The following is a 24,828-nucleotide window of genomic DNA, read 5'->3' as shown; positions in this document are numbered from 1 at the left end:
TGCTGGGTACGCAGGGCATCATCTGCTACGCTTCTCACTCGTGGCATGGTTACAAGTTTCACAGGCGTGTAGGGTGTGTACAAGTAAGATTTTTTCTTCTGGGTTTGTGGGGAGATTGTGTCGCTCCCCCACTCGCGGAGGAACGACACCGGGCCCTGTGCTGTTCTTCTTCCCCAGCCCTTCCTGGGTTTGCTGCCGCTCCCCCCTGCCTCCGCGGAGGGGCGGCACCCCCACCACTTCACCCGCTTCCGCGGAGGAGCGGCACACCACCAGCCAGCTCTCTCAGGGGTTCCTCAGGTGTTCCTGGTGCATGTTGTCTCTCTCCTCCTTTATAGTCCTCGTCCACCAATCCCAACTCTGCTGCCCACACGCTGAGCATGCTGCTCTCCTCCAATCAGGGGCAGGACCAGCTCCTGCAGCTTGTTAGTTGAATTGGTGAGGCAGCTGTGTGGAAGTTGTTGACTCCCTCTCAGCACCATATTGTGGGGGCTGGGCCCTGCTCTCCACAGGTCCCCCTTTCTTTTTAATTCTTTAAGGCGTTGATACGTGCCTGTCTTCGGTGCCCCGCGACGCATATTCTGCTCAGCTAGCGTTGCCCACAGGTGCTTATCACCCTACCAATCAGGCAAACCGAATCCGGGTCCTCTCATCACCATGTTGTGGGGAGGCTTTTAGGCGCTGATGCGTGCCTGTGTTCGGTGCCCTGCGGCGCATACTCTGCTCTGCTCGAGCTGCCCACAGGTGCTTATCGCCTTACTAACAGGCAGTCTGAATCCGAGCCCTCTCATCGCCATGTTGTGGGGAGGCGTTTATTATTTTTCTCTATTTTATTTCTCTCTGTCTCCGGGCATTCCTATTTCTCTCTTATTTTACTTCTATCTCTGGGCATTCTTATTTCTCTTAGCCCCGTGGGTTCCCGGCGCCCGCCCCGCCGCGGCTTCCCGGCTCTGCGTGGCTTCCGTGCCCCACCGCTTCTCGCGCCCCGCCGCTTCTCGCGCACACTCCACGGTCTCCGCGCCCTTCACGCTCTCCCCGCGGCCTCCGTGCTCCACGGCTTCTCTGAATCACAGCCTAGCTTACATCTCCGCTTTCGGCTTAGCTTTTCGTCTTTGCTCCCTGGGCTAATCTGACGAATCCCAACCTAGCTTACGTCTCCACTTTGGCCTACCCACGTGGCTTCACCTTCCCCTAGCTTGTATTTTTCTCTTTCGGTACTTTTCCTAGCTTTCTTCCAGTAGTATTTCTCTCATTTCTCCTGGCTTCTCCCCGCAGTCCGTATCCGAGTCTATCCCTAGGCTTTCACTAGATTCTCCCAGCACTTTTTCCATCCAGCTTCTCCCTAGGCTCTCCCTAGTCTCTCTCCAGTATTTTCCCGCTTCTTCCCTCCTAGGTTTCATATCCGAGTCACGGCACCATTATGTCGCTCCCCCACTCGCGGAGGAACAACACCGGACCCTGTGCTGTTCTTTTTCCCCGGCCCTTCCCGGGTTTGCTGCCACTCCCCCCACCTCCGCGGAGGGGCGGCACCCCCGCCGCTTCCCCCACTTCCGCGGAGGAGCGGCACACCGCCAGCCGGCTCTCTCAGGGGTTCCTCAGATGTTCCTGGTGCATGTTGTCTCTCTCCTGCTTTATAGTCCTCTTCCACCAATCCCAACTCTGCTGCCCACACACTGAGCACGCTGCTCTCCTCCAATCAGGAGCAGGACCAGCTCCTGCAGCCTGTTAGTCGAGTTGGTGAGGCAGCTGTGTGGAAGTTGTTGACTCCCTCTCAGCGCCATATTGTGGGGGCCGGGCCCTGCTCCCCAGAAGATTGGTCTTGAAATTATTTTTAAAAAGCTAGCTTATGATTATTTCAACTATATTTAAACCTCAGGAGAAATCTTTGCAGATGTTTGTAGAAAAGTAGTTTAACTGTCTGATCAGCCTGTCCCCAGCAGATGTCTGGTGAAAGGGAATGTAGATTCCTTTGAAGACGTGCTGCGTCTATCAGGTTACCAACTCAGGAGATAGTTCTCCCACAGTGAGGCTTCTGCATGGGAAAAAAACACAGCAACACTGGGTGGCCTTCTAGACACTGCTGACTGTCCCTACAGCATGAACGCTTCGCTCAGATCTGTGCAACAGTTTGCCACTACATAAATTAGCACCAGGGTCGGAATTACTTCACCGCAGCTTGGGCCACTGCCTGTGATGCTGGCATCCCATGTGAGCGCTGGCTCACATCCTGGTTGCTCTGTTTCCTGTCGAATTCCCTGCTAATGCCCCGTGAGAGCAACAGAGCCCCCTGCCACCTGTGTGGGAGACCCGACTAGAGTTCTGGCTCCTGGCTCCAGCCAGGCCCAGCCCCTGCTGTTGTAGCCATTTGGGGAGTGAATCAGCAGATGGAAGATCTGCCTCTCTGCCCTCCTTCTCTTATGCCTGGGCCTTTGAAGTGAATAAATCATTTTTAAGTAAATAAACTAATACCCAGGCAGGCATTTGGTGTTGTGGTCAGTACTGCTAGGGATGCCAGCATCCTACATTGAAGTACCTGGGTTTAGGCCTGGCTATACTCCCACTTCCAACTTCCTTCTAGCACACACCTTGGGGGCAGCAGGTGGCAGCTCAGATGGTCGGGCCCCGGCCACCCACACGTGAAGCCTGGATTGAGCTCCTGACTCGGGGCTTCAGCCTGTTGTAGGCCTGGTGTTGCCAGAATGAGGGGAGTGAACCAGCAGACAGACAGTCTGTCTCCCTGTCTCTGCCTTTCAGATAAGGAAATAAAGACCATCTTAAAAAGCACCAGGTTTTGAAGTGCAGTTGTATACCCTGTTTTCTGGATCTTCCCATAGTAAGCATCTTTGAACGGAATGCAGCGCCTGTCTTAACTACAGCCATCACCAGTGAGAAGATGTGTATTGGGAAGTGACCGTTCCAGGAACTGTTCCTGGTCTGTGCTGTAAATTACATCTGTCCCCGAGATCTGGCACCTTGACGATCTGCTTGTGCAGGCTTGGCGTTTCCTGCCAGAGTGTGCTGTCTTGGTGCCAGACATTCCCTGGCTCATGAGCGAGGTCACATTGTCTGCCTTAGGACCTGTCTACACACTGGCCTAAAGATACTTAACACCTGACCACATGACTTGTTCACGTTGTTGAGGAGTGAGAACCCACAGGAAAACCAAATCTCTTCCAGGGACTCACTCCTCACAACATTGCTAATAGGAAATTAGAGAAAAGGAGGATTCCTTGTGTTTCGTATGTGGCACGTAGAAGGTAATCCCAGAGTAGTAGAATGAATGAGACGTACATGGAAGATCATGCAGAAGTGGCTTCTTGGTAAGAACTTGTAGGGCAGTCAGATGATACACAGTGACACCCCCCCCCCCGTCTGTGATCTCAGCTTGCCGTGCCCTCCCCCCCGTCTGTGATCTCAGCTTGCCGTGTCCTCCCCCCCGTCTGTGATCTCAGCTTGCCGTGCCCTCTCCCCCCCCACCCCGTCTGTGATCTCAGCTTGCCGTGTCCTCCCCCCCGTCTGTGATCTCAGCTTGCCGTGCCCTCTCCCCCCCCATCTGTGATCTCAGCTTGCCGTGCCCTTCCCTCCCCGTCTGTGATCTCAGCTTGCCGTGCCCTCTCCCCCGTCTGTGATCTCAGCTTGCCGTGCCCTCTCCCCCCCCATCTGTGATCTCAGCTTGCCGTGCCCTTCCCTCCCCGTCTGTGATCTCAGCTTGCCGTGCCCTCTCCCCCCCCGTCTGTGATCTCAGCTTGCCGTGCCCTCCCCCCCGTCTGTGATCTCAGCTTGCCGTGCCCTCCCCCCCCGTCTGTGATCTCAGCTTGCCGTGCCCTCTCCCCCCTCCCCGTCTGTGATCTCAGCTTGCCGTGCCCTCTCCCCCCCCCCATCTGTGATCTCAGCTTGCCGTGTCCTCTCCCCCCCCCATCTGTGATCTCAGCTTGCCGTGCCCTCCCCCCCCGTCTGTGATCTCAGCTTGCCGTGCCCTCTCCCCCCCCATCTGTGATCTCAGCTTGCCGTGCCCTTCCCTCCCCGTCTGTGATCTCAGCTTGCCGTGCCCTCTCCCCCGTCTGTGATCTCAGCTTGCCGTGTCCTCCCCCCCGTCTGTGATCTCAGCTTGCCGTGCCCTCTCCCCCCTCCCCGTCTGTGATCTCAGCTTGCCGTGCCCTTCCCCCCCCGTCTGTGATCTCAGCTTGCCGTGCCCTCTCCCCCCCCGTCTGTGATCTCAGCTTGCCGTGCCCTCTCCCCCCCGTCTGTGATCTCAGCTTGCCGTGCCCTCTCCCCCCTCCCCGTCTGTGATCTCAGCTTGCCGTGCCCTCTCCCCCCTCCCGTCTGTGATCTCAGCTTGCCGTGCCCTCCCCCCCGTCTGTGATCTCAGCTTGCCGTGCCCTCTCCCCCCGTCTGTGATCTCAGCTTGCCGTGCCCTCTCCCCCCTCCCCGTCTGTGATCTCAGCTTGCCGTGCCCTCCCCCCCGTCTGTGATCTCAGCTTGCCGTGCCCTCTCCCCCCGTCTGTGATCTCAGCTTGCCGTGCCCTCTCCCCCACCGTCTGTGATCTCAGCTTGCCGTGCCCTCTCCCCCACCCCGTCTGTGATCTCAGCTTGCCGTGCCCTCTCCCCCACCCCGTCTGTGATCTCAGCTTGCCGTGCCCTCCCCCCCGTCTGTGATCTCAGCTTGCCGTGCCCTCCCCCCCGTCTGTGATCTCAGCTTGCCGTGCCCTCCCCCCCGTCTGTGATCTCAGCTTGCCGTGCCCTCCCCCCCGTCTGTGATCTCAGCTTGCCGTGCCCTCCCCCCCCCGTCTGTGATCTCAGCTTGCCGTGCCCTTCCCTCCCCGTCTGTGATCTCAGCTTGCCGTGCCCTCTCCCCCCCCCGTCTGTGATCTCAGCTTGCCGTGCCCTCCCCCCCGTCTGTGATCTCAGCTTGCCGTGCCTCTCCCCCCCCGTCTGTGATCTCAGCTTGCCGTGCCCTCCCCCCCGTCTGTGATCTCAGCTTGCCGTGCCTCTCCCCCCCCGTCTGTGATCTCAGCTTGCCGTGCCCTCCCCCCCGTCTGTGATCTCAGCTTGCCGTGCCCTCCCCCCCGTCTGTGATCTCAGCTTGCCGTGCCCTCCCCCCCGTCTGTGATCTCAGCTTGCCGTGCCCTCTCCCCCCCCATCTGTGATCTCAGCTTGCCGTGCCCTTCCCCCCCCCCCGTCTGTGATCTCAGCTTGCCGTGCCCTTCCCCCGCCCCGTCTGTGATCTCAGCTTGCCGTGCCCTTCCCCCCCCCGTCTGTGATCTCAGCTTGCCGTGCCCTCCCCCCCCAATCTGTGATCTCAGCTTGCCGTGCCCTCCCCCCCCCAATCTGTGATCTCAGCTTGCCGTGTCCTCCCCCCCCCAATCTGTGATCTCAGCTTGCCGTGCCCTCCCCCCCCCCGTCTGTGATCTCAGCTTGCCGTGTCCTCCCCCCCGTCTGTGATCTCAGCTTGCCGTGCCCTCTCCCCCCTCCCCGTCTGTGATCTCAGCTTGCCGTGCCCTTCCCCCCCCGTCTGTGATCTCAGCTTGCCGTGCCCTCTCCCCCCCCGTCTGTGATCTCAGCTTGCCGTGCCCTCCCCCCCCCCGTCTGTGATCTCAGCTTGCCGTGCCCTCTCCCCCCTCCCCGTCTGTGATCTCAGCTTGCCGTGCCCTCTCCCCCCTCCCGTCTGTGATCTCAGCTTGCCGTGCCCTCCCCCCCGTCTGTGATCTCAGCTTGCCGTGCCCTCTCCCCCCGTCTGTGATCTCAGCTTGCCGTGCCCTCTCCCCCCTCCCCGTCTGTGATCTCAGCTTGCCGTGCCCTCCCCCCCGTCTGTGATCTCAGCTTGCCGTGCCCTCTCCCCCCGTCTGTGATCTCAGCTTGCCGTGCCCTCTCCCCCCCGGTCTGTGATCTCAGCTTGCCGTGCCCTCTCCCCCACCCCGTCTGTGATCTCAGCTTGCCGTGCCCTCCCCCCCGTCTGTGATCTCAGCTTGCCGTGCCCTCCCCCCCGTCTGTGATCTCAGCTTGCCGTGCCCTCTCCCCCCCCGTCTGTGATCTCAGCTTGCCGTGCCCTCTCCCCCCCGTCTGTGATCTCAGCTTGCCGTGCCCTCTCCCCCCCCGTCTGTGATCTCAGCTTCCATGCCAGCCAGAGTGAGGGGAAGACTGCCCGGTCCCAGGAGTGCTGCGCTGAGTGGCCTCGCCGGGCCCTCACAGCTCTCTGCTGTCCGCATTCCGCTAGTGCGTGGGTTTGCCCAGGTCCCTGTCCCAGCCCCAGACGCTGCGCTCGTGCGCACGTGGCCTCCTGGCCCCCAGGCTGCCCCGCTTCCCTCAGCAGCATTGACACACTGTGACCGTGTCTGGATTTCCTTTTTTTTACTTTTGCCCTTTTCTAAATATAACGATTTGATTTTAGCCCAGCTTGAATGCTTTAAAAATTGTCCCACAGTTTCAAGGAGAGTGTTTGGGCTAGAAAGCATGTGGGTTGTGAACAGGTGTGTGCTGCTGCTTACACACCAGTGTGTGACGCTGTGGAAGCTGGTCCCATCGTTGTGTGTGAAGAGTGGTGGTCTGCTGACTTCTGAGAGTCGTGTTGTGACTGCCCATTGTTGGGGCAGTGTGCCCAGTCCCCGTCCCAGCACACAGCCAGATGTGCACAGCCCATCGTTAGGGCAGTGTGCCCTCCCCCGTCCCAGCACACAGCCAGATGTGCACAGACCATCGTTAGGACAGTGAGCCCTCCCCCGTCCCAGCACACAGCCAGATGTGCACAGCCCATTGTTAGGGCAGTGTGCCCTCCCCCGTCCCAGCACACAGCCAGATGTGCACAGCCCATTGTTAGGGCAGTGTGCCCTCCCCCGTCCCAGCACACAGCCAGATGTGCACAGACCATCGTTAGGGCAGTGTGCCCTCCCCCGTCCCAGCACACAGCCAGATGTGCACAGACCATCGTTAGGGCAGTGTGCCCTCCCCCGTCCCAGCACACAGCCAGATGTGCACAGCCCTGGCTCTGACACTGCTGCAGCAGACTCTTGCCTCCTGTGCCTATTCCAGAGCAGTGCCTGCATGGCTGCCTGGCTGTCTACTTGACAGATAGAAAAATCTGCTTATTGAGACGGACAGCATGCCCACCTACTGTTCACTCCGTGAACGCTGTGCCGCGCCAAGGCAAAGCCAGGCTCCTAATTACTAGAGTCGTCACTGAGTTAAGCTGTCCATGCCCTGAGTTCCCTGGGTTTCGGTACTGGCTCCAGCTCCTAATTCTAGCTTCCGGCCGGCGGACCCTTGGAGGCGGCAGGGCGTGCCTCACGTGGTCAGGTTCCTGGCACCCACCCGCCTGGCATTGCAGGCATCTGGAGAGTGAACCCTGGCCCTGCCCCTCAAATCAAGAAAAGAAAAGAAAGAGCAGGGGTCCAGTGGCTCCTTGCCGGATTAGTGAGTGGTGCACCGTGGCGTGTGCGGCAGAGAGCGGCCGCCGCCCGAGCGCATGGCGGAGGACTCGCTGTGCACACCGTCAGCCTCCGAGGGCTCCGCAGGGTTTTGAAATTGGGTGTTAAGTGGCGTGTTGACAAACAAGGTTGATGTTTTTTTCATATTGTTAGATCATCTTAAATGCAATTTAATTAATTCAGGCTAGCCCACAGCCTGGGCTAGCCTGAATCTAAGTGGAATGGGGCTGGAAGTTGGGGGCTGTTGTGGGTCCGGAGCTGATGGAGGTGCAGCCCCAGGTCCTGATACGCACAGTGCCTTCTCCCCACTCTGCGGGTGCTGCTCGCCGTGAGTGCTGGGGTGAGCAGAGCACACTGGGGGACTCTCTAGATGAGCTGCAGTCGTCCACGTGAGATCTTAACTTGCTTGTGAGCACTCCTGTTCATGGTCCCAGAGTATCTTGTGCTGGTGTTTTGTTGTGAAGATTTATTTTATTTATTGGAAAGGCAGAGCTAGAGAGAGGGAGACAGAGAAAGGTCTTCATCCGCTGGCTCACTCCCCCGATGGCCGCAGCGTCCAGGGCTGGCCGGGCCGGAGCCAGGAGCCAGGAGCTTCTTGTCTGACCTGGCGCTCCCTGCAGTCCTTGCTCTCCCGAGCGCCCATCCCACCTCAGCCCCGCAGGCAGGGACACCCCAGGCGTCTGGTGCAGAAATGCAGTGGGTGCTGGGTGCTGGGGGGGGGGGGGTTCCCGCTGTAGCACCTGCGCATTCATCGAACTCTCTTTTCCCGTAGACTGGAAACCAACACATATATCAGCCCGTGGGTAAACCAGGTAAGCGAGCGAATGAATTGTACGTCAGACATCTGTGCTTCGATAGAGCAAGCCTGAAACGTGGAATCGTGGCTTTGGGACTAGCTCATGAGGGTTTGTTCATGTTACTGTTTGAGTGGTAGAGAAGAGCTCTCCCTCCACTGGTTCACTCCCCAAATGGCCGAGAGCTGGAAGCTGAATCTGAGTTTCCCACGTGGCTAGCAGGCACCCTTCTACGTAGGCCACCTCTTGTTGCCTCCCGGGTGCACGTGAGCAGGAAGCTGAAATCAGAAGTGGGACCAGGACTCCGACCACAGGATCTTCACTGTTAGGCCACGTGCCCACCCCTCTACAGACCACAGCGAGTGTGGTGTTGACCGCCTCTCACCCACGGGTAGGGTAGTGGAAAGCAGCGGTCGTTGCTGGTATGCATCAGAAACGCCTCCTTGGACTAATGCAGGGTTAGGGTCCGTTGTAATCGTGTTGACGTATTGATTTGTTGAGGAGTTACCTGCTTTCTGTTGATCAATATGTGTTACTTAATGGACGTCATTCCGTTTTACCAGATCCTGCAGCTCCACCAAAGAAACCGCCACGCCCCGGAGCCCCTGGTCACCTGGGCAGCCTTGCCAGCCTCAGCAGCCCTGGGGACAGTTACAACGAGGGCGTTAAGGTGGGCATCTAAACCCTGATACAAACTCCTCTCCTGGGGTTTGCAGCGTCCCTTGGCAGACAGGGTGGGACTGTAGTGGTTGGCCGGCGTCCCTGGCCTGGTTGCAGGCCCTGAGAGTCAGTGAACGTTCTCCTCCCTGCCTCTCTGCGTGATAGATTTGGCGGAGCTCTGTCACACCCCCCTTTCTCGGTACGTCTTCCCGAGACTGCGTCCAGCTTTGTAAGTCAGCTAACACAGGTTCCTCGGGTGGCAGGGACCTTCCGTGGCCACCGTCTCAGAATCTGTAAACAGGACTTCCAGCAGCTCTTCATGAGTGTGTCCAGCCTCAGAACTGCATGTGTAAACGCTGCCTGTCATGAGCGAAGCTTCCTCCAGCCCGCGGGAGCAGCCTCCAGCGTCCCCTGGGAACTGCCCCGCTGCAGGCGTCCCTGCTGGGGACTGCCCCGGGAGCGCTTACGAGAGGGAAAGGAGGCCCCGCTGCTGCGCCTGGCTCGGTCAGAGCCGGCACCTCTCACCTTCCCCTGGAGAACCAATCGCCTCTCAGGATACTTGCGATCTTTCACATTTACTGTCCCTAAAATTGGGTGAGGCCCTGGTTTCCTTAGCAGTGTTCTCTGTTCCTAGTGAGGCACGTGATTAGAAGTAGCTCCCTCGCTGTCTCAGGATCTGACAGCTGTTCTTCCTGTTTGAGAAAGAGAAAGTGTCCTGTGCCGGCCTGGAGTGATAGTCGGCCTGCAGTCCGGAGGGTGAGGACCAGGAAGTGAACACCCGAGTCTGGCTCAGACCCCCCTGCTCACCAGGGGGTGTCGTGCAGGGACAGATGTCCCTCCACGCCCAGGGCCGGGCTAGCAGTTGACAGCTCCCGGACATCCGGGCCACTTGCTAGGACTCCCAGAGACTGCTAGCAACATGCTGGGTGTTCCCACCCTCGGCCCTGGCTAAGTAGCTCAAGAATGAGAAAGACAAGGGCGAGGGTTAGACTGATGAGCTGTTCCCGTTTGCTTCAGCCCCGAGTGCAGATGCCCAGGGTGGCCACGTGCAGCCAGATCTTTTTTTTTTAACTTTTATTTAATGAGTATAAATTTCCCAAGTACAGCTTATGGATTACAATGGCTTCCCCCCCATAACTTCCCTCCCACCCGCAACCCTCCCATCTCCCGCTCCCTCTCCCATTCCATTCACACCAAGATTCATTTTCAATTATCTTTATAAACAAAAGATCAGTTTAGTATATATTAAGTAAAGATTTCATCAGTTTGCACCCACACAGAAACACAAAGTGTAAAGTACTGTTTGAGTACTAGTTATAGCATTAATTCACATTGAACAACACATTAAGGACAGAGATCCTACATGAGGAGTAAGTGCACAGTGACTTCTGTTGTTGATTTAACAATTGACACTCTTGTTTATGGCATCAGTAATCACCCGAAGCTCTTGTCATGAGTTGCCGAGGCTACGGAAACTTTTGAGTTCGCCAACTCCGATCTTATTTAGACAAGGCCATAGTCAAAGTAGAAGTTCTCTCCTCCCTTCAGAGAAAGGTGCCTCCTTCTTTGATGGCCCATTCTTTTCGCTGGGATCTCACTCGCAGAGACCTTTCATTTAGGTTTTTTTTTGTTGGTTTTTTTTTGTTGTTGTTGTTCTTGTTTTTGTTTTTTGGCCAGAGTGTCTTCAGCCAGATCTTAAGAGATGAGGGGCTGGGCACCCCCTTGGAGCTCTGACATAGGTCCATTTCACAATTGTGGAGTGTCACAGTAAATAAATGTCATTTTTTTTAAGGTTTATTTATATATTTGAAAGACAGAAATGGAGAGAGAGAAGGAGGGAGAGGGAAAGAGATTTTCCATCTACTGATTCACTTTCCAAATGGCTGCGACAGCCAGGGCTGGGCCAGACCAAAGCCAGGAGCTTCCTCCAGGTCTCCCACGTGGATGAAAGGGCCCAAGGACCTGGGCCATCTCTGCTTTCCCAGGTCCACTAGCAGGCAGCTGGATCCGAAGTGGAGCAGCCAGGACCCAAACCGGCACCCACATGGGGTGCCAGGACTGCAGGTGGAGCCTAGGCCTCCCCAGCCGAGTGCTGGCCCATAAATGTGTGTGCTGGAGTATGTGAAACAGCTCGATGCAGACCGCTAGGGACCTGGTTCAAGAAGCAGTCAGTGTGAAGCACCTGCGGAGTCCTTTCACCAGCCTGCAAGAGCATGTTCTTTCAGATAGAGACGCCCACCTGTAAGCATGGCTGACCGCAGGACTTCATCCGCGCAGCGTTCAGCCGGAATTTCGGTCTGCATTTCTCCTTGACGGCTTACGTCCTGCTTCTTCATTTTCCGAGTCTTTGACCATCACCTAAGTGGTTGCGGTCGCCCAACCTGGAGAGGGCGGTGGTTTGCCTCTGCCAGCCATGGAGTTTCCAAATTGCCACGCTGGAGAAAGTAGGAAACAAAAGCAGATGTCTTTGTATATGAAGCTTCTGCTGCTGGAAGGTCCTCGTGTATGGCCCCTGGGAGCACCATGCAGGCCCCTTCTGAGACAAGAGCTGGGCGGAGGGTGGAGTACAAACGGATAGATGCTTTATCCAGGCCGCTCTCAGCCTGCTTCCACATTGGAGCCGTGGGCTCCTGCTGTTTCTTCTTGGTGAGCTTCCCCTTGGCCCCCTCTGCAGGAGACACTTCCTGTTTGTGCTGGAGTTTGGACTGGCGTGGCCACGACCCCGCGCAGGGACCTGCACCTCAGTCTGACTGCAGAAGATAAGATACAGGGACTCAGCTCTCAGACGCGATGCAGTTAGGAGTTGCCTCCCTCTTCCTACCAAGTTCTGCCAAACTTGTATAGGCAAGGGCGCGCCTTCTTTCAGACAATTCCAAGGAAAGAAAAGATACTCCAGTTTCCCCAGTCCACTCTGCCTGTTGGTTACAGTGGGACAGCTGTGGTTTGAACAGTAGAGAAGCAACCTAACTCTACTTAGTTTAAAGTGATAGAGCCTAACCGTAAGGTTGGTTCAGAAGAGGGGCTTTGGTTTCGTTTTGTTTGTTTTTACAAGAAGCTCCTGATGTCTTCAGACACAGCCTGAGCCAGACATCTCAGTTGTGCCAGTGTGGCGAGGGGCCCGAGCAGACTGGCAGAGATGTGGAGGCCCGGGGCAGGGGCCTGGGGCCTGAGGGCTGCGCCCCCGCTCCGCGTCTCCGGGAAGGCAGATGGGCAGGTGTCACGTCCGCCCTGCCTGGGCAGAGCCCCCATTCTGTTGACTCTCACGCTGCTGCCACGTCGTCCCTCCCGGGCTTTGCATGCTGTCGCCCTCGTGGGTGCCGCGAGAATGAGCTTGGTGCATGGCGGGCCTGCTTCCTGAATGTGCGGGGCTCTGGAGGAAGACAGCGGCGAGCGTGCTTGTGGCCGTGACTGAGAGCTAGCGGGCGGGCTGTGAGACAAGCTCCCTCTGTGTCGCTCAGTGTTTGTCAGGGTGGGGGGTGTCTGCCGCCTTCATTAATATTGTTTTTCTTTTTTCCCTTTCTCTGATAAATTCCTCTAACTTTTGCTCACCTTCCGTTCGACAATAGCCGTGGAGGGTAAGCACATCGTGTCTGTATGTCTGTCCAGCTCTCTCCTGCACCCAGCTCTGCATGCCGTTCTGGGGAAGCCGGTGGGAGGGCGTTTGTGCTGGGTGCGTTGACAGCCAGATGCCAGCACCAGCGTTGGTGTTTGCCAAAGCCTGACACACGAGCATCTTCACAGTGAATGAGCTGTTGTCCTTTCCTGCCTCATGCTCAGACTCTGGACCAACCAAAGACAGAAGCAACCTGTTCAGACCACCTGGGCAAAGCCCCAAGGGTTTGCAACAGGCACTTGCCATTTTAGGCTGCCCGTCGGCAGCCAAATCGAGGTAGAACACCGTTAGGATGTACAGTTTGGCCCTTTCAAAGAAATACTGCACCTTTTTTGTGCCTCATGTAATTCTGATCAATTTGAATTTTTAAATACTGCCAGTGACCTTGGATGTCCGTGAAACTCTGCCTTTGGTGCCCCAGTTGCCCTCTGAGCTCATTGACACCTGTGGCCTCCTCACCCCCTTCATCCCTCTTGCCCAGGTGAGGCAGCTGAGCTGCAGTCAGCAGCCAGCACAGTGGTGGCTGGAGCCCGGCCAGGGCAGGAGGCTCCTGGCTGTCCCCACGCCAGGGCTTTAGTGGCATCTGCAAGCCTGGCGTCCACTTAGAGCAGACTCGGCGTGCCGGCTTTCTATAATTCTACGAGAACACACGTTTCCATTTCATGGTTTGAGGGCAGCTGAGCCACAGTTTGTACTGCGGAATTCAAACTACATGGAAATTCTTAGTCTTAATGTAGGGTATTTGACCATTTAGCCAAGTAAGTAACTTTCTCCAAAATTCAGTTAATTCTCAGAGTTATAAAATCAATGGCTCGTTTCTCTGGTGGTAAATGATTTTGGGGTTGGGAACATCAAATCACTTTGCTGAAGGAATCAGGATTTTAGCATAATATGTGATTCCGTCTCGTTTCCTTTAACTGAGCTCAAAGTTAGAAAAAACTATGGCTTCGTTTATTCGTTGCTTGGATGAATTGCTTTACTATCATCCTCAAGCTAAACTGTATCCCGTACAAACGAGAACACCAGTTATCTGCTTTGATCTCTTTTAAAGACCCTCTCTAACTTAACTGCGGTGACGTCACACCATCTGCCGACGAGCAGAGAAGTGACCAGCTTCTGTGTTGTCAGCTTCAGCCCCAGGAGATCAGCCCCCCTCCTACTGCCAACCTGGACCGGTCCAACGACAAGGTGTACGAGAACGTGACAGGCCTGGTGAAGGCTGTCATCGAGATGTCCAGCAGGATCCAGCCGGCCCCGCCGGAGGAGTACGTGCCCATGGTGAAGGTAAAGAGCCCGGCCCCGTGACGAGCAGCAGCGTGGGGCCCGTTTCCCGCGCAGGCAGTGGGACCCACTGATGGGGGCGTCAGGGCGCTCCCCACGTCAGACCTGCCGCTGTAGAGCTGTCTTCACAGAAGCCGCGTGGAGGCAGTGCGAGGGCTTGATCTCGCGGGAGACGGCGGCATGGCGCCCCCTGGAGGCAGGGCAGTCCACACGCCAGAGCTCGGAAGTGCAGTGTGTGGGAACAGAGCCAGGACTCAAACGCGGGCCTCTGATGCAGGGTGTGGGTGTCCCAGTGTCATCGCAGCCACTGCATCAAACAGCCAGCTGGCAGCCATGTACCCACCCCTCGGCTTAAGGAAGGCAGCGCGGGAGCCCCTGTCCCCATGTACCTTCCTCTGACTGCCCTTCCCCGAAGGGATGGTGTCAGGAGTGCAGAATCATCGTTCCCACTTGGGTCTTTGTACTCTCCCAGTGTGGCTCCCTGAGTCCCTCACGGGATTACTTGGCGTGCTTCCACGCTGGGAGCGTCCCTGGAGCGTCCCTGGAGGACAGACGCTGCGTGGGCGGGGCTGGCCCAGCGTGGGAGAAGGCTTCCCACTCTGCCACCGGTGGGATTCCTGTCGCTTGCACCTGTGTTCGTCAGCCCATTCCTCAGGGACTGGCGTGAGGCCTGCCAGCTCTGGGTCTGCGGGGAAGGAGTGAGGGCTTCGACCTTACAAGTTAGGGCTCAGCGCCAGCAAGAGTGGATTCGCCTGAAGACTGGCGGAAGCGGGGCAGGCCTTCGCACGGCAGTTAAGATCCCACTTGGGACGCCCATCCCCCGTGGGCGGGCCTGGGTGCTCAGTCCCAGCTCCCTGGGGGGCCGCAGGTGATGGCGCGAGTACCTGGGTCCCTGCTCCCTACGTGAGAGACCTGGAAGAGTTCAGGACTCCCAGCTCACACTTGGCCTGGCTGTTGCTGTGCAGGTATCTTGTGAGTGAATCTGTGGATGGATGATTCTCTCTCTGACTCTCTCTCTCTGCCTTTCAAACAAAATAAAAATAAACAAATCGGGGGCCAGCATTGTGGCATAGTAGGCTAAGCCTCCGCCTAGGATGCCAGCATCCCATATGGACGCTGGTTCGGAACCTGGCTGCTCCTCTTCTGATCCAGCTCTCTGCTACGGCCTGGGAAAGCAGTGGAAGATGGACCAAGTGCTTGGGCCCCTGCACCCACGTGGGAGATCCGGAAGAAGCTTCTGGCTTCTGGCTTCGGATCTGCCAAGCTCCTGCCATTGCAGCCATCTGGGGAGTGAACCAGCCGATGGAAGACCCTTCTCTCTGTCTCTCCCTCTCCCTGTAGCACTCCCTCTCAAATAAATAAATGGAAAAAAAGCTAAAAGCCGGACGAAAGGAAACAAAGCTATGTCATGGAAAGGGAACATGACCACATTGGCTTTTGTCTTGCTGTTTGCACTGATTGTGGTTCTTGTCTGGTAGGAAGTCGGCCTGGCCCTGAGGACATTGTTGGCCACTGTGGATGAGACCATCCCTGTCCTCCCGACCAGCACACACCGAGAGGTAGGCACGTTCCGGGAGGTGCTGATGACAGTGTTCAGTCTGTGACCTGCAGACGCCGGCTGTGGCTGCTCTGTGGCTGATGGCCTTCTCCCCGCTGTGACGCCTGCCGCTACCTGGCCACTCACGGCAGAGCCTGCAGGCGCTCAGGTCCCACGTCCCGGCTCTGCTGCTGCCGGCCAGCTGGAGCCGCACTAAAATGCCGGGTGGCTGTGCGTGGTGCATCAGGACACAGGTGGGAGGCGCTGTTGGGTCTGTGGTCCCAGACGTGATCTCAAGCTCTTCAAAACACTGGTTTGCAATGATGCTGGTTTCCCATTGAAAGCGGTAATATAAGAATTCCTTTTAAATTATAAGCATATTTAAATTGTCTCCTAAGGAACCCGAGTTCAGTGACGATACTGTGTCCCGGCCACCACCATCCCTGCCGCCCTGTGGCGATTTTGCCCTGCTTACGTGACTGACAAATGAGGGGAGCACCTGCGTTTCCTCCCCCTGTGGGAGGGCCCCGTTCTGTGGTTGGGGTCGACGTCCATGTGTGTGACTTCTGCGTGTGAGGTGTGTCCCTTTCAGAGCAGCGCCCAGGGCCTGGCCTGGCCCGGCCCCCGCCTCATGCCTCCTCTCTCCACCCAGCGCCATGTCCCCCTGTCCCCAAGCATTGCCCTTTGGCCCAGTGCGGAGTATCTTCCTTGTTTTGAATTCATTTCAGATGTACAGAAAAACTGAGATTCATGCAGAGGATAAGCAGATGCCCTTTACCCAGGTTCCAGAACCTTTGTCACTGTCCTCACGCATAGCCCTGTGTCTCAGGCACTGTCCTCACGCATAGCCCTGTGTCTCAGGCGTGTCCTCACGCATAGCCCTGTGTCTCAGGCGTGTCCCCGCCCGCACACGCCACGGCCTGCTTCACCCTTTGAAGAGCAGGTCCTGTGTACCGTGCAACGTTGCGGTGGCATCTGAGTTGACAGGGCCACTCGTGCGTAAGCACCGTATGGCTGTAGCGTTCTGGAAGCTTCCATCAGCGTAGTTTGTTTTCCTGCTCCGTGGGTCAGGTTCTGTCTTGGTGCTTTTCCTCCAGTGTGAGAGCAGCCAGGGCCACGCCTCACGCGTCACTTAGGCCTTGCCTCCCCTGGGACAGTCCCCCAGCCTGTGTTGTCTCTAAGGACGTTCACGTGACATTCTTGGTCTACAAAATTGGCGTTTACACCTGATGAGACTGAGGCTTTGCGTCTGCAGCAGGAACGTGCGCGGTGAGGCGGACTCCCGCGCTGGGCCTGCATCTGCCCCGGTGCGTGCGTTCTGCTGAGTCAGGCGTTGCCGCTAAAGAACTGGAGGACACGGCTGCTGGGGGCTGCTCTTTGGCGGATGCACAAAGCCACTTAAATCATTTTGGAAAATGCCTCTGACATTTGCCACAGGATAACTTTAAATTCTTGGCCAACTGGGAGATTGCTAGCTTCACTGGGACTCGGATTGCCTTTCTCTGACGAGCAACAGCTTTGCCAAAAAGTGAAGTTTTATATACCAGAGGCAAGAAGATGGCGTCCTAGCCTGTGGGTAGCTCGGCAGAGCCGTTTGCCAGCACCGGCCCAGCCCCAGCAGAACTGCACACTGCTCACCACCCTGCAGCCCAGCCCAGCCCAGCCCAGCAGAACTGCACACTGCTCACCTCCCTGCAGCCCAGCCCTGCCCAGCCCAGCCCAGCCCAGCAGAACTGCACACTGCTCACCTCCCTGCAGCCCAGCCCAGCCCAGCCCAGCCCAGCCCAGCCCAGCAGAACTGCACACTGCTCACCACCCTGCAGCCCAGCCCAGCCCAGCCCAGCCCAGCCCAGCCCAGCAGAACTGCACACTGCTCACTACCCTGCAGCCCTGCCCAGCCCAGCCCAGCAGAACTGCACACTGCTCACCTCCCTGCAGCCCAGCCCAGCCCAGCCCAGCCCAGCCCAGCCCAGCAGAACTGCACACTGCTCACTACCCTGCAGCCCTGCCCAGCCCAGCCCAGCAGAACTGCACACTGCTCACCGCCCTGCAGCCCAGCCCAGCCCAGCCCAGCCCCAGCAGAACTGCACACTGCTCACTGCCCTGCAGCCCAGCCCAGCCCAGCCCAGCCCAGCCCAGCCCAGCCCAGCAGAACTGCACACTGCTCACCGCCCTGCAGCCCAGCCCTGCCCAGCCCAGCAGAACTGCACACTGCTCACCACCCTGCAGCCCAGCCCAGCCCAGCCCAGCAGAACTGCACACTGCTCACCACCCTGCAGCCCAGCCCAGCCCAGCCCAGCAGAACTGCACACTGCTCACCACCCTGCAGCCCTGCCCAGCCCAGCCCAGCCCAGCAGAACTGCACACTGCTCACCACCCTGCAGCCCTGCCCAGCCCAGCCCAGCCCCAGCAGAACTGCACACTGCTCACCACCCTGCAGCCCAGCCCAGCCCAGCCCAGCCCAGCCCCAGCAGAACTGCACACTGCTCACCGCCCTGCAGCCCTGCCCAGCCCAGCCCAGCCCAGCCCAGCAGAACTGCACACTGCTCACCGCCCTGCAGCCCAGCCCAGCCCAGCCCAGCAGAACTGCACACTGCTCACCACCCTGCAGCCCAGCCCAGCCCAGCCCAGCAGAACTGCACACTGCTCACCACCCTGCAGCCCAGCCCAGCCCAGCCCAGCCCAGCAGAACTGCACACTGCTCACCACCCTGCAGCCCTGCCCAGCCCAGCCCAGCCCAGCAGAACTGCACACTGCTCACCACCCTGCAGCCCAGCCCAGCCCAGCCCAGCCCAGCAGAACTGCACACTGCTCACCGCCCTGCAGCCCAGCCCAGCCCCTGCAGAACTGCACACTGCTCACCACCCTGCAGCCCAGCCCAGCCCAGCAGAACTGCACACTGCTCAGCGCCCTGCAGCCCAGCCCAGCCCAGCAGAACTGCACACTGCTCACCACCCTGCAGCCCAGCCCAGCCCAGCAGAACTGCACACTGCTCACCACCCTGCAGCCCAGCCCAGCCCAGCCCAGCCCAGCCCCAGCAGAACTGCACACTGCTCACCACCCTGCAGCCCAGCCCTGCCCAGCCCAGCCCAGCAGAACTGCACACTGCTCACCACCCTGCAGCCCAGCCCAGCCCAGCCCAGCAGAACTGCACACTGCTCACCACCCTGCAGCCCAGCCCAGCCCAGCCCAGCAGAACTGCACACTGCTCACCACCCTGCAGCCCAGCCCAGCCCCAGCCCAGCCCCTGCAGAACTGCACACTGCTCACCTCCCTGCAACCCAGCCCAGCCCAGCAGAACTGCACACTGCTCACCGCCCTGCAGCCCAGCCCAGCCCAGCCCAGCAGAACTGCACACTGCTCACCTCCCTGCAGCCCAGCCCTGCCCAGCCCAGCCCAGCAGAACTGCACACTGCTCACCACCCTGCAGCCCAGCCCAGCCCAGCCCAGCAGAACTGCACACTGCTCACCACCCTGCAGCCCTGCCCAGCCCAGCCCAGCCCAGCAGAACTGCACACTGCTCACCGCCCTGCAGCCCTGCCCAGCCCAGCCCTGCCCAGCCCCAGCCCAGCCCCTGCAGAACTGCACACTGCTCACCTCCCTGCAGCCGGGCTCAGCACAGCCTCCCCTGCCTCCGAGCTGCTGCCCACTTGGCTCTTTCACCTTGGCCGTTCTCCCCTGCTTCATAGGTGCTAATATTTGCACCCCCAAACTGTGTTAGTAGGCCCTGTCCCTGAGCTCTGATCGCCAGTTGTGTGCCAGGAGCAGTCCGCTTCTCCTTGCAGGCTTCCACAGCCAGTGACACCTGCATGCACTTGCCATCCCCGCCCATCAGCCACTGCTCACACAGGTGCATGCCACACGCTCCGCCGCCGACCCAGCTGGCTCCCCTCCTCCAGGAGCCACCTGGCTCGCTGACGTCCTTCCTCCTCTCTCTGCGCCCTGCCACCAGAGCCACGTTTCTGGCGCGTCGTCTCGATTACTCATCACTAAAACTCTTAGGCCTGCCCTGTGCCGAGCTCCGCAGGATGAGCGTCAGGTTGGCGCGGCGTGTCAGGCCCTTTGCAGCCGGAGCCGGCGTGTCAGGCCCTTTGCAGCCGGAGCCGGTGTGTCAGGCCCTTTACAGTCAGAGCCAGGCTACTTTTTCAGTCCAGGACGTATGCAAGCAGACTCCTGTGACACAGTGGGACACAGTGGATCACCCACTTCTTGGGTGATTGATCCCAGTGCACTCTTAGTGCTCTGTGCACACTTCTCTACTACACGTCTGGTTTTTTCTTGTGTCCACAGTACCAAACGCCTTTGCCTTGCTAAGTGACCAGTAACCGCTAACAGAGCAAATGGGTGAACCAGCATTGGTTGAATAATCAGATAACAGAAGTCCTATGTAAGACTCCGCTGAACGGTGTATCCTAACCATGTAGGGCAGCACTTGGTGTGACGGCTGCTGACGGCTGGGCGTGGCAGGGTGCCCCATGACACCCTCAGACCAGCTCTTGCTGGGCAAAAGGCCGTGCTGAGGTAGAGCTGGGAGTGTAGAAAGGGCCCAAGACCGGAAATGAGGACGCGTGGTTTTGCCCTGGATCCAGGACCTGAGAGCTGTGTGGCTTTCAGCAAATCCCGCGGTTGTTCCCCACGAAGAGAACAGGCTGTGTGCTCTGGGGCTCTGTCGGGCTCGCTGAGTCTGTGACAAGCCGGGCAAGCCGGCCTGTCACTGAGAGCAAGACATCTAAACCGTAAACGGGAAGATGTCGTTTCTGCGAGGAGTGAGGGCTTTGGAGGGGAACAGCAGAGCCTCCTGGGCACGACGTCCGGGGCGCTGTGCTGCCGCAGGACGGGTGGGTTTTCTGTCCTGTCGCTTTAAGCGAGGTTTGCTTGAGGGGAAGAGGTAAGTTGTCCCGTGGAGCACCTCGAAAAAAGGCTCGTGCCAGTGCCGCGGACGTTGCGTGCGAGCAGCCCTGCTCACTGTCTCTTGTGCTTGCAGATCGAGATGGCGCAGAAGCTGCTGAACTCTGACCTGGGCGAGCTCATCAGCAAGATGAAGCTGGCCCAGCAGTACGTCATGACCAGCCTCCAGCAGGAGTACAAGAAGCAGATGCTGACGGCTGCCCACGCCCTGGCAGTGGACGCCAAGAACCTGCTCGACGTCATCGACCAAGCAAGACTGCGAGTGCTCGGGCAGACGAGGCCGCACTGAGCCGCCCGCCAGGAGCGCGTCCCCCTGCCCTCCCTGGAGGTGTTCTCGGCCTTCCACCAGCAGCGAGGAGTTCACCCCGTGTCCTCGGGCCCAGCATTCACGGCTCCAACCCTGGAAAGACAGCTGGTCGAAAGTCGTCTCTCCTAAGTTTAACCACGTTTTCATTTGGGTTTATTTTTTTTTTAATCATGATATTCAGAAAAGTCCGGGATCCTAAAGTGTGGCATTTTTCTGAGAGTGGAAATTCTACATAAGAAGCTCTTAAGACTCGTGGAGAATGGCTTCTGTTCACCTTCGGATGTGTTTTAGTGGAACGGCCAGGGGTGGCGTGTGGACCTCCGGGCCACCTTCGCGGCCTGTGCAGAGCAGAGCGTGACCTGCAGAGTTCCGGGAACCGCGAGCTGAGGGCTCTGTGTCTGCGGGGGACATCACCAGACCGGAACTTCGCTTTGGTAGTGCCCCCTTCCGTTGCAACATGACCCCACCTTACAGAGAACACTAGAGCTCTATTTTGAAGACTTGAGTCGTTTCAGAAAAACTTCACCCTTTCTGAATTTCCGCCTTTCCTTTCATGTGAATATGTGAAGCTTTTGGTTGGACACTAGCTGTAGGACACAACTGAAAACTCGTCTTTTTCACCAGAATAATGTGCCAGTTTTTTGTAGCAATGTTGTTTCTCTTGAAAGCAGAAGTGCTTTATACCAGAGCGCCTCCAAACTGCATCGAAAGTTCCAGACCCATCCCTGTTTCCATTTTTATATAATTTATAAAGAAAAGATGAAAGCCATGTTGACTGTTCCGCAGCCACTGGAGCTCACTAACCCATCGTGTGTGTCTTCCCGGAGAATTGCGCAGAGGGATTCGGGTTTCTTCGGATTCAGTTACACCTTCCATTCTGTTAAGTCACGTTGAAGAATGCGCCCTCCCTTTGGTGTGTTGGGGGATATAAATTATTCTCAGGAAGAATGTAACGAGCTGTACATTACTCAGCCTATTAAAGAGGTGTTACCGGTGAGCTGCTTGCGGCGGTGTTCTTGCGTCCGCCTCTCCCTTCGAGCTGTTGGAAATGGTTAGGTGGCTGCCAGGTGAAACAGCAGAGGAGCGCTCAGTGGTCGTTCCGTGTTCGCTTTGTCTTCCTGCCCAAACAGGACGGCCCAGCGTAGCCCCCTTCCCGTCCTGTCTGCACTGAGCAAGTGCAGAGCCATGAAGGAGAAATGGCGTCCGCCTCCCGGAGTTCTCACCCGCGGCGCGCTAGGGGAGCGTTTACGTGCAGTTCGCGTGTTAGGGTGTTGGGGGCATCCATCACCCAGACCCGCCCTGGTCTCACTGGAACCCCTGAGCTGCAGGGCTGGGAACTGTGAAAGAAGTCGGCCCTGGAGCAGGCTCCCCGGGGCGAGGCGGGGGTGGGAGGTCCAAGGGAGTGCTCTCTACGGATGCGTAGATTCCCTGTGTGCATAATCAGTGCCATCTCTGGGTAGACGACCCTGACCTCATCTAAAGAAGGTACCTCGGCATTGTCGACCTTCTGAGTTCTCTCTGGCGCCCTGGGGTCACTTGAGCCTGTTTGCTCATCTTTAAAGTGGCAATTGTGAATATTGAAGAAGTAGGGGCCGGCGCTGTGGCACAGCGGGTTAGTGCCCTGGCCTGAAGCGCCGGCATCCCATATGGGCACCGGTTCTAGTCCCGGCTGCTCCTCTCCCGATCCAGCTCTCTGCTGTGGCCTGGGAAAGCAGTGGAAGATGGCCCAGGTCATTGGGCCCCTGCACCCACGTGGGAGACCCAGAAGAAGCTCCTGGCTCCTGGCTTCAGGTCAGCACAGCTCCAGCCATTGCGGCCATGTGGGTAGTGAACCAGCAGATGGAAGACCTCTCTGTGTCTCTACCTCTCTCTGTAACTCTGTCTTTCAAATAAATAAAATAAATCTTAAAAAAAAAAAAAAAGATTAAGTCCAGCACCCGTGGTAAGGGGTTGGGGTCTGGGCGGCCTGTGCACCCGTGGTGAGGGGCTGGGGTCTGGGCGGCCTGTGCACCCGTGGTGAGGGGCTGGGGTCTGGGCGGCCTGTGCACCCGTGGTGAGGGGCTGGGGTCTGGGCGGCCTGTGCACCCGTGGTGAGGGGCTGGGGTCTGGGCGGCCTGTGCACCTGTGGTGAGGGGCTGGGGTCTGGGCGGCCTGTGCACTGTAGCTTGTTCATCCCTGGCTTCAGCGCACTGGACGCCGGCCCACCCCCTGTCCACCTGTGAGCCTGCAGCTGTGCAGGCACTGCCCGCCGTCCCTGGGAGGGCCTGGGAAGATGCCTCACGGCCAGCCTTTGTGGGAGAGCCTCACGCTGCTGTGTGGATAAAGAAGGTGCGTGTTTTGGTTGTGAGAGCGGGTGGAAAGGCAGAGGCTGCGTCCACGTATCGGCTGCAGGTGGCCAGGATGGCAGCTCTGCCCAGAGGGCCCGCAGGCCTGTCAGGAGGACCCTGGGGTGACTTTGTGGAGCAGAACAGAACTCATGTCTGTTAAGACCCGGGAGAAGTGTGCTTGAAACAAGCTTTCTACGGACTCCCTCAGTGAGCGGTGGCGGGTGGCTCCGAGGCCCGGAGAATCCCGGTCCCTGCGAAAAAACATTTCCCATGGACTTTTTCTTTTTAAAAAAATGTGTTTAGTTATCTGAAAGAGTTACACAGAGAGAAAAGGAAAGGCAGAGAGAGTGGTCTTCCATCTGCTGGTTCACTCCCTGATTAGCCGCAGCGGCCAGAGCTGAACTGGTCAGGAGCCACGCGCTTTCTCCGGGTCTGGACTTGGGCCATCTTCTCCTCTTCCCAGGCATAGCAGAGAGCTGGAGCGGAAGTGGAGCAGCCGGGGCTCAAGCCGTCGCCCATGTGAGATGCCGGCACCGCAGGCGGCGGCTCTACCCGCCATGCCGCACCAGCCCCTCCCTTGGACTTTAAACTGTGCCCAGATTTTTTTTTGGGGGTTGTTTTTAAGATTTATTTTATTTATTTAAAAGAGAGAGAAAAATGTTCTGTCTGCTGGTTGACTCCCCAAATGGTCACTCCTGGCCAGGCTGAAGCCAGGAGCTTCATCTGGGTCTCCCACGTGGGTGCAGGGGCCCAAGGACTCGGGCTGTTTTCCACTGCTTTCCCAGGCACCTTAGCAGGGAGCTGGATTAGAAGCAGAGTTCAAACCCATGTGGGATGCTGGCTTCACAGGCGGCAGCTTAACCCATTAGGCCAGAGTCAGCCCAGACTAGGTTTCTTTTCTTTTTTTTTCCCTCCCTCCCTCCCTCCCTTCCTTGCTTTTTTTTGACAGATAGAGTTAGACAGAGAGAAAGGTCTTCCTTCCGTTGGTTCACTTCCCAAATGGCCGCCATGGCTAGAGCTACACTGATCAGGAGTCAGGAGCCAGGTGCTTCTCCTGGTCTCCCACATGGGTCAGGCGCCCAAGCACTCGGGCCATCCTCCACTGCCCTCCCCGGGCCACAGCAGAGCTGGACTGGAAGAGAAGCAACTGGGACTAGAACACGCTGCCCATACGGGATGCTGGCACTGCAGGCGGAGGATTAACCAAGTGAGCCACGGTGCCAGCACCCGGACTAGGGTTCTTTTAGTACACGAAGTCAAGACTGCATAAATATCATTGGTACACTGTATTGTTTCGGAAGTACTTTTTTTTAAAAGTCTAAACGTGGGGCCGGCGCTGTGGCAGAGCAGGTAAAGCCACTGCCTGCAGTGTCGGCATCCCATATGGGCACCGGTTTGTGTCCCAGCTGCTCCACTTCCAATCCAGCTCTCTGTTATGGCCTGGGAAAGCAGTAGAAGATGGCCCAAGTCCTTGGACTGCTGTACCCATGTGGGAGACCAGGAAGAAGCTCCTGGCTCCTGGCTTCAGATCAGCTCAGCTGCCTTTCTGTATCTCTGCCTTTCAAATAAAATAAATCTTAAAAAAAAAAAAAGTTAAAAAAATAAAAAATAAAAAAAACCTTTAAAAAAAAAGTCTCTAAACGTTTGGTGTGCGTGCGGTTCTTTTTCCCTGTTTTCCATCCTTGATTCTTAGATCACTTGGGTAATAGTGACCCAATGATACCAAGCTTTATGTGCAGCCCTTGGCAACCTGTCCACATCAGGAGGGAGAGGTGACGCGTGGCTGTGAGCCCAGTCATGGTCTGACACTGTCTGCCTGCTAGCGGGTATTTTTTGTTCCAAGTTTATGTATTTGAAAGGTAGAAGAAAGCGCTTCCACCGAAGGCTCACCACAGCCGGGGCTGGGCGAAAATGCAGCTAGGAGCCAACAGCTCTGCAGGTCTCCCAGATGAATAGAAGCCACCCAAGGGTGCCGCCAGCAAC

At 57.7% G+C, this 24,828-nt stretch overlaps 1 protein-coding gene across 50 annotated transcripts in view; it reads left to right on the top strand.

The window, feature by feature from the left end:
• PTK2 (protein tyrosine kinase 2) overlaps nucleotides 1-21,515 on the top strand; it is a 296,019-nt gene extending 274,504 nt beyond the window's left edge. For all 50 annotated transcript variants that reach the window (XR_016236040.1, XR_016236042.1, XM_089335789.1 and 47 more), the window contains 5 exons: nucleotides 8,191-8,230; nucleotides 8,776-8,882; nucleotides 13,614-13,769; nucleotides 15,245-15,325; nucleotides 20,288-21,515. Coding sequence is in view for 48 of the 50 variants with exons in the window: in XM_089335789.1 (XP_089191915.1) it covers nucleotides 8,191-8,230; nucleotides 8,776-8,882; nucleotides 13,614-13,769; nucleotides 15,245-15,325; nucleotides 20,288-20,500 (597 nt within the window). In the remaining 2 variants the exon portion in view is untranslated. The remainder of the gene's footprint in view (nucleotides 1-8,190; nucleotides 8,231-8,775; nucleotides 8,883-13,613; nucleotides 13,770-15,244; nucleotides 15,326-20,287) is intronic.
• The last annotated feature ends 3,313 nt before the right edge of the window (nucleotides 21,516-24,828 follow it).

This window comes from Oryctolagus cuniculus, chromosome 6, assembly GCF_051225735.1.
Source record: "Oryctolagus cuniculus isolate XC-2025 breed Fujian yellow rabbit chromosome 6, ASM5122573v1, whole genome shotgun sequence".
Lineage (NCBI taxonomy): Eukaryota > Metazoa > Chordata > Mammalia > Lagomorpha > Leporidae > Oryctolagus > Oryctolagus cuniculus.
This window is presented reverse-complemented; position numbering and strand designations above follow the sequence as displayed.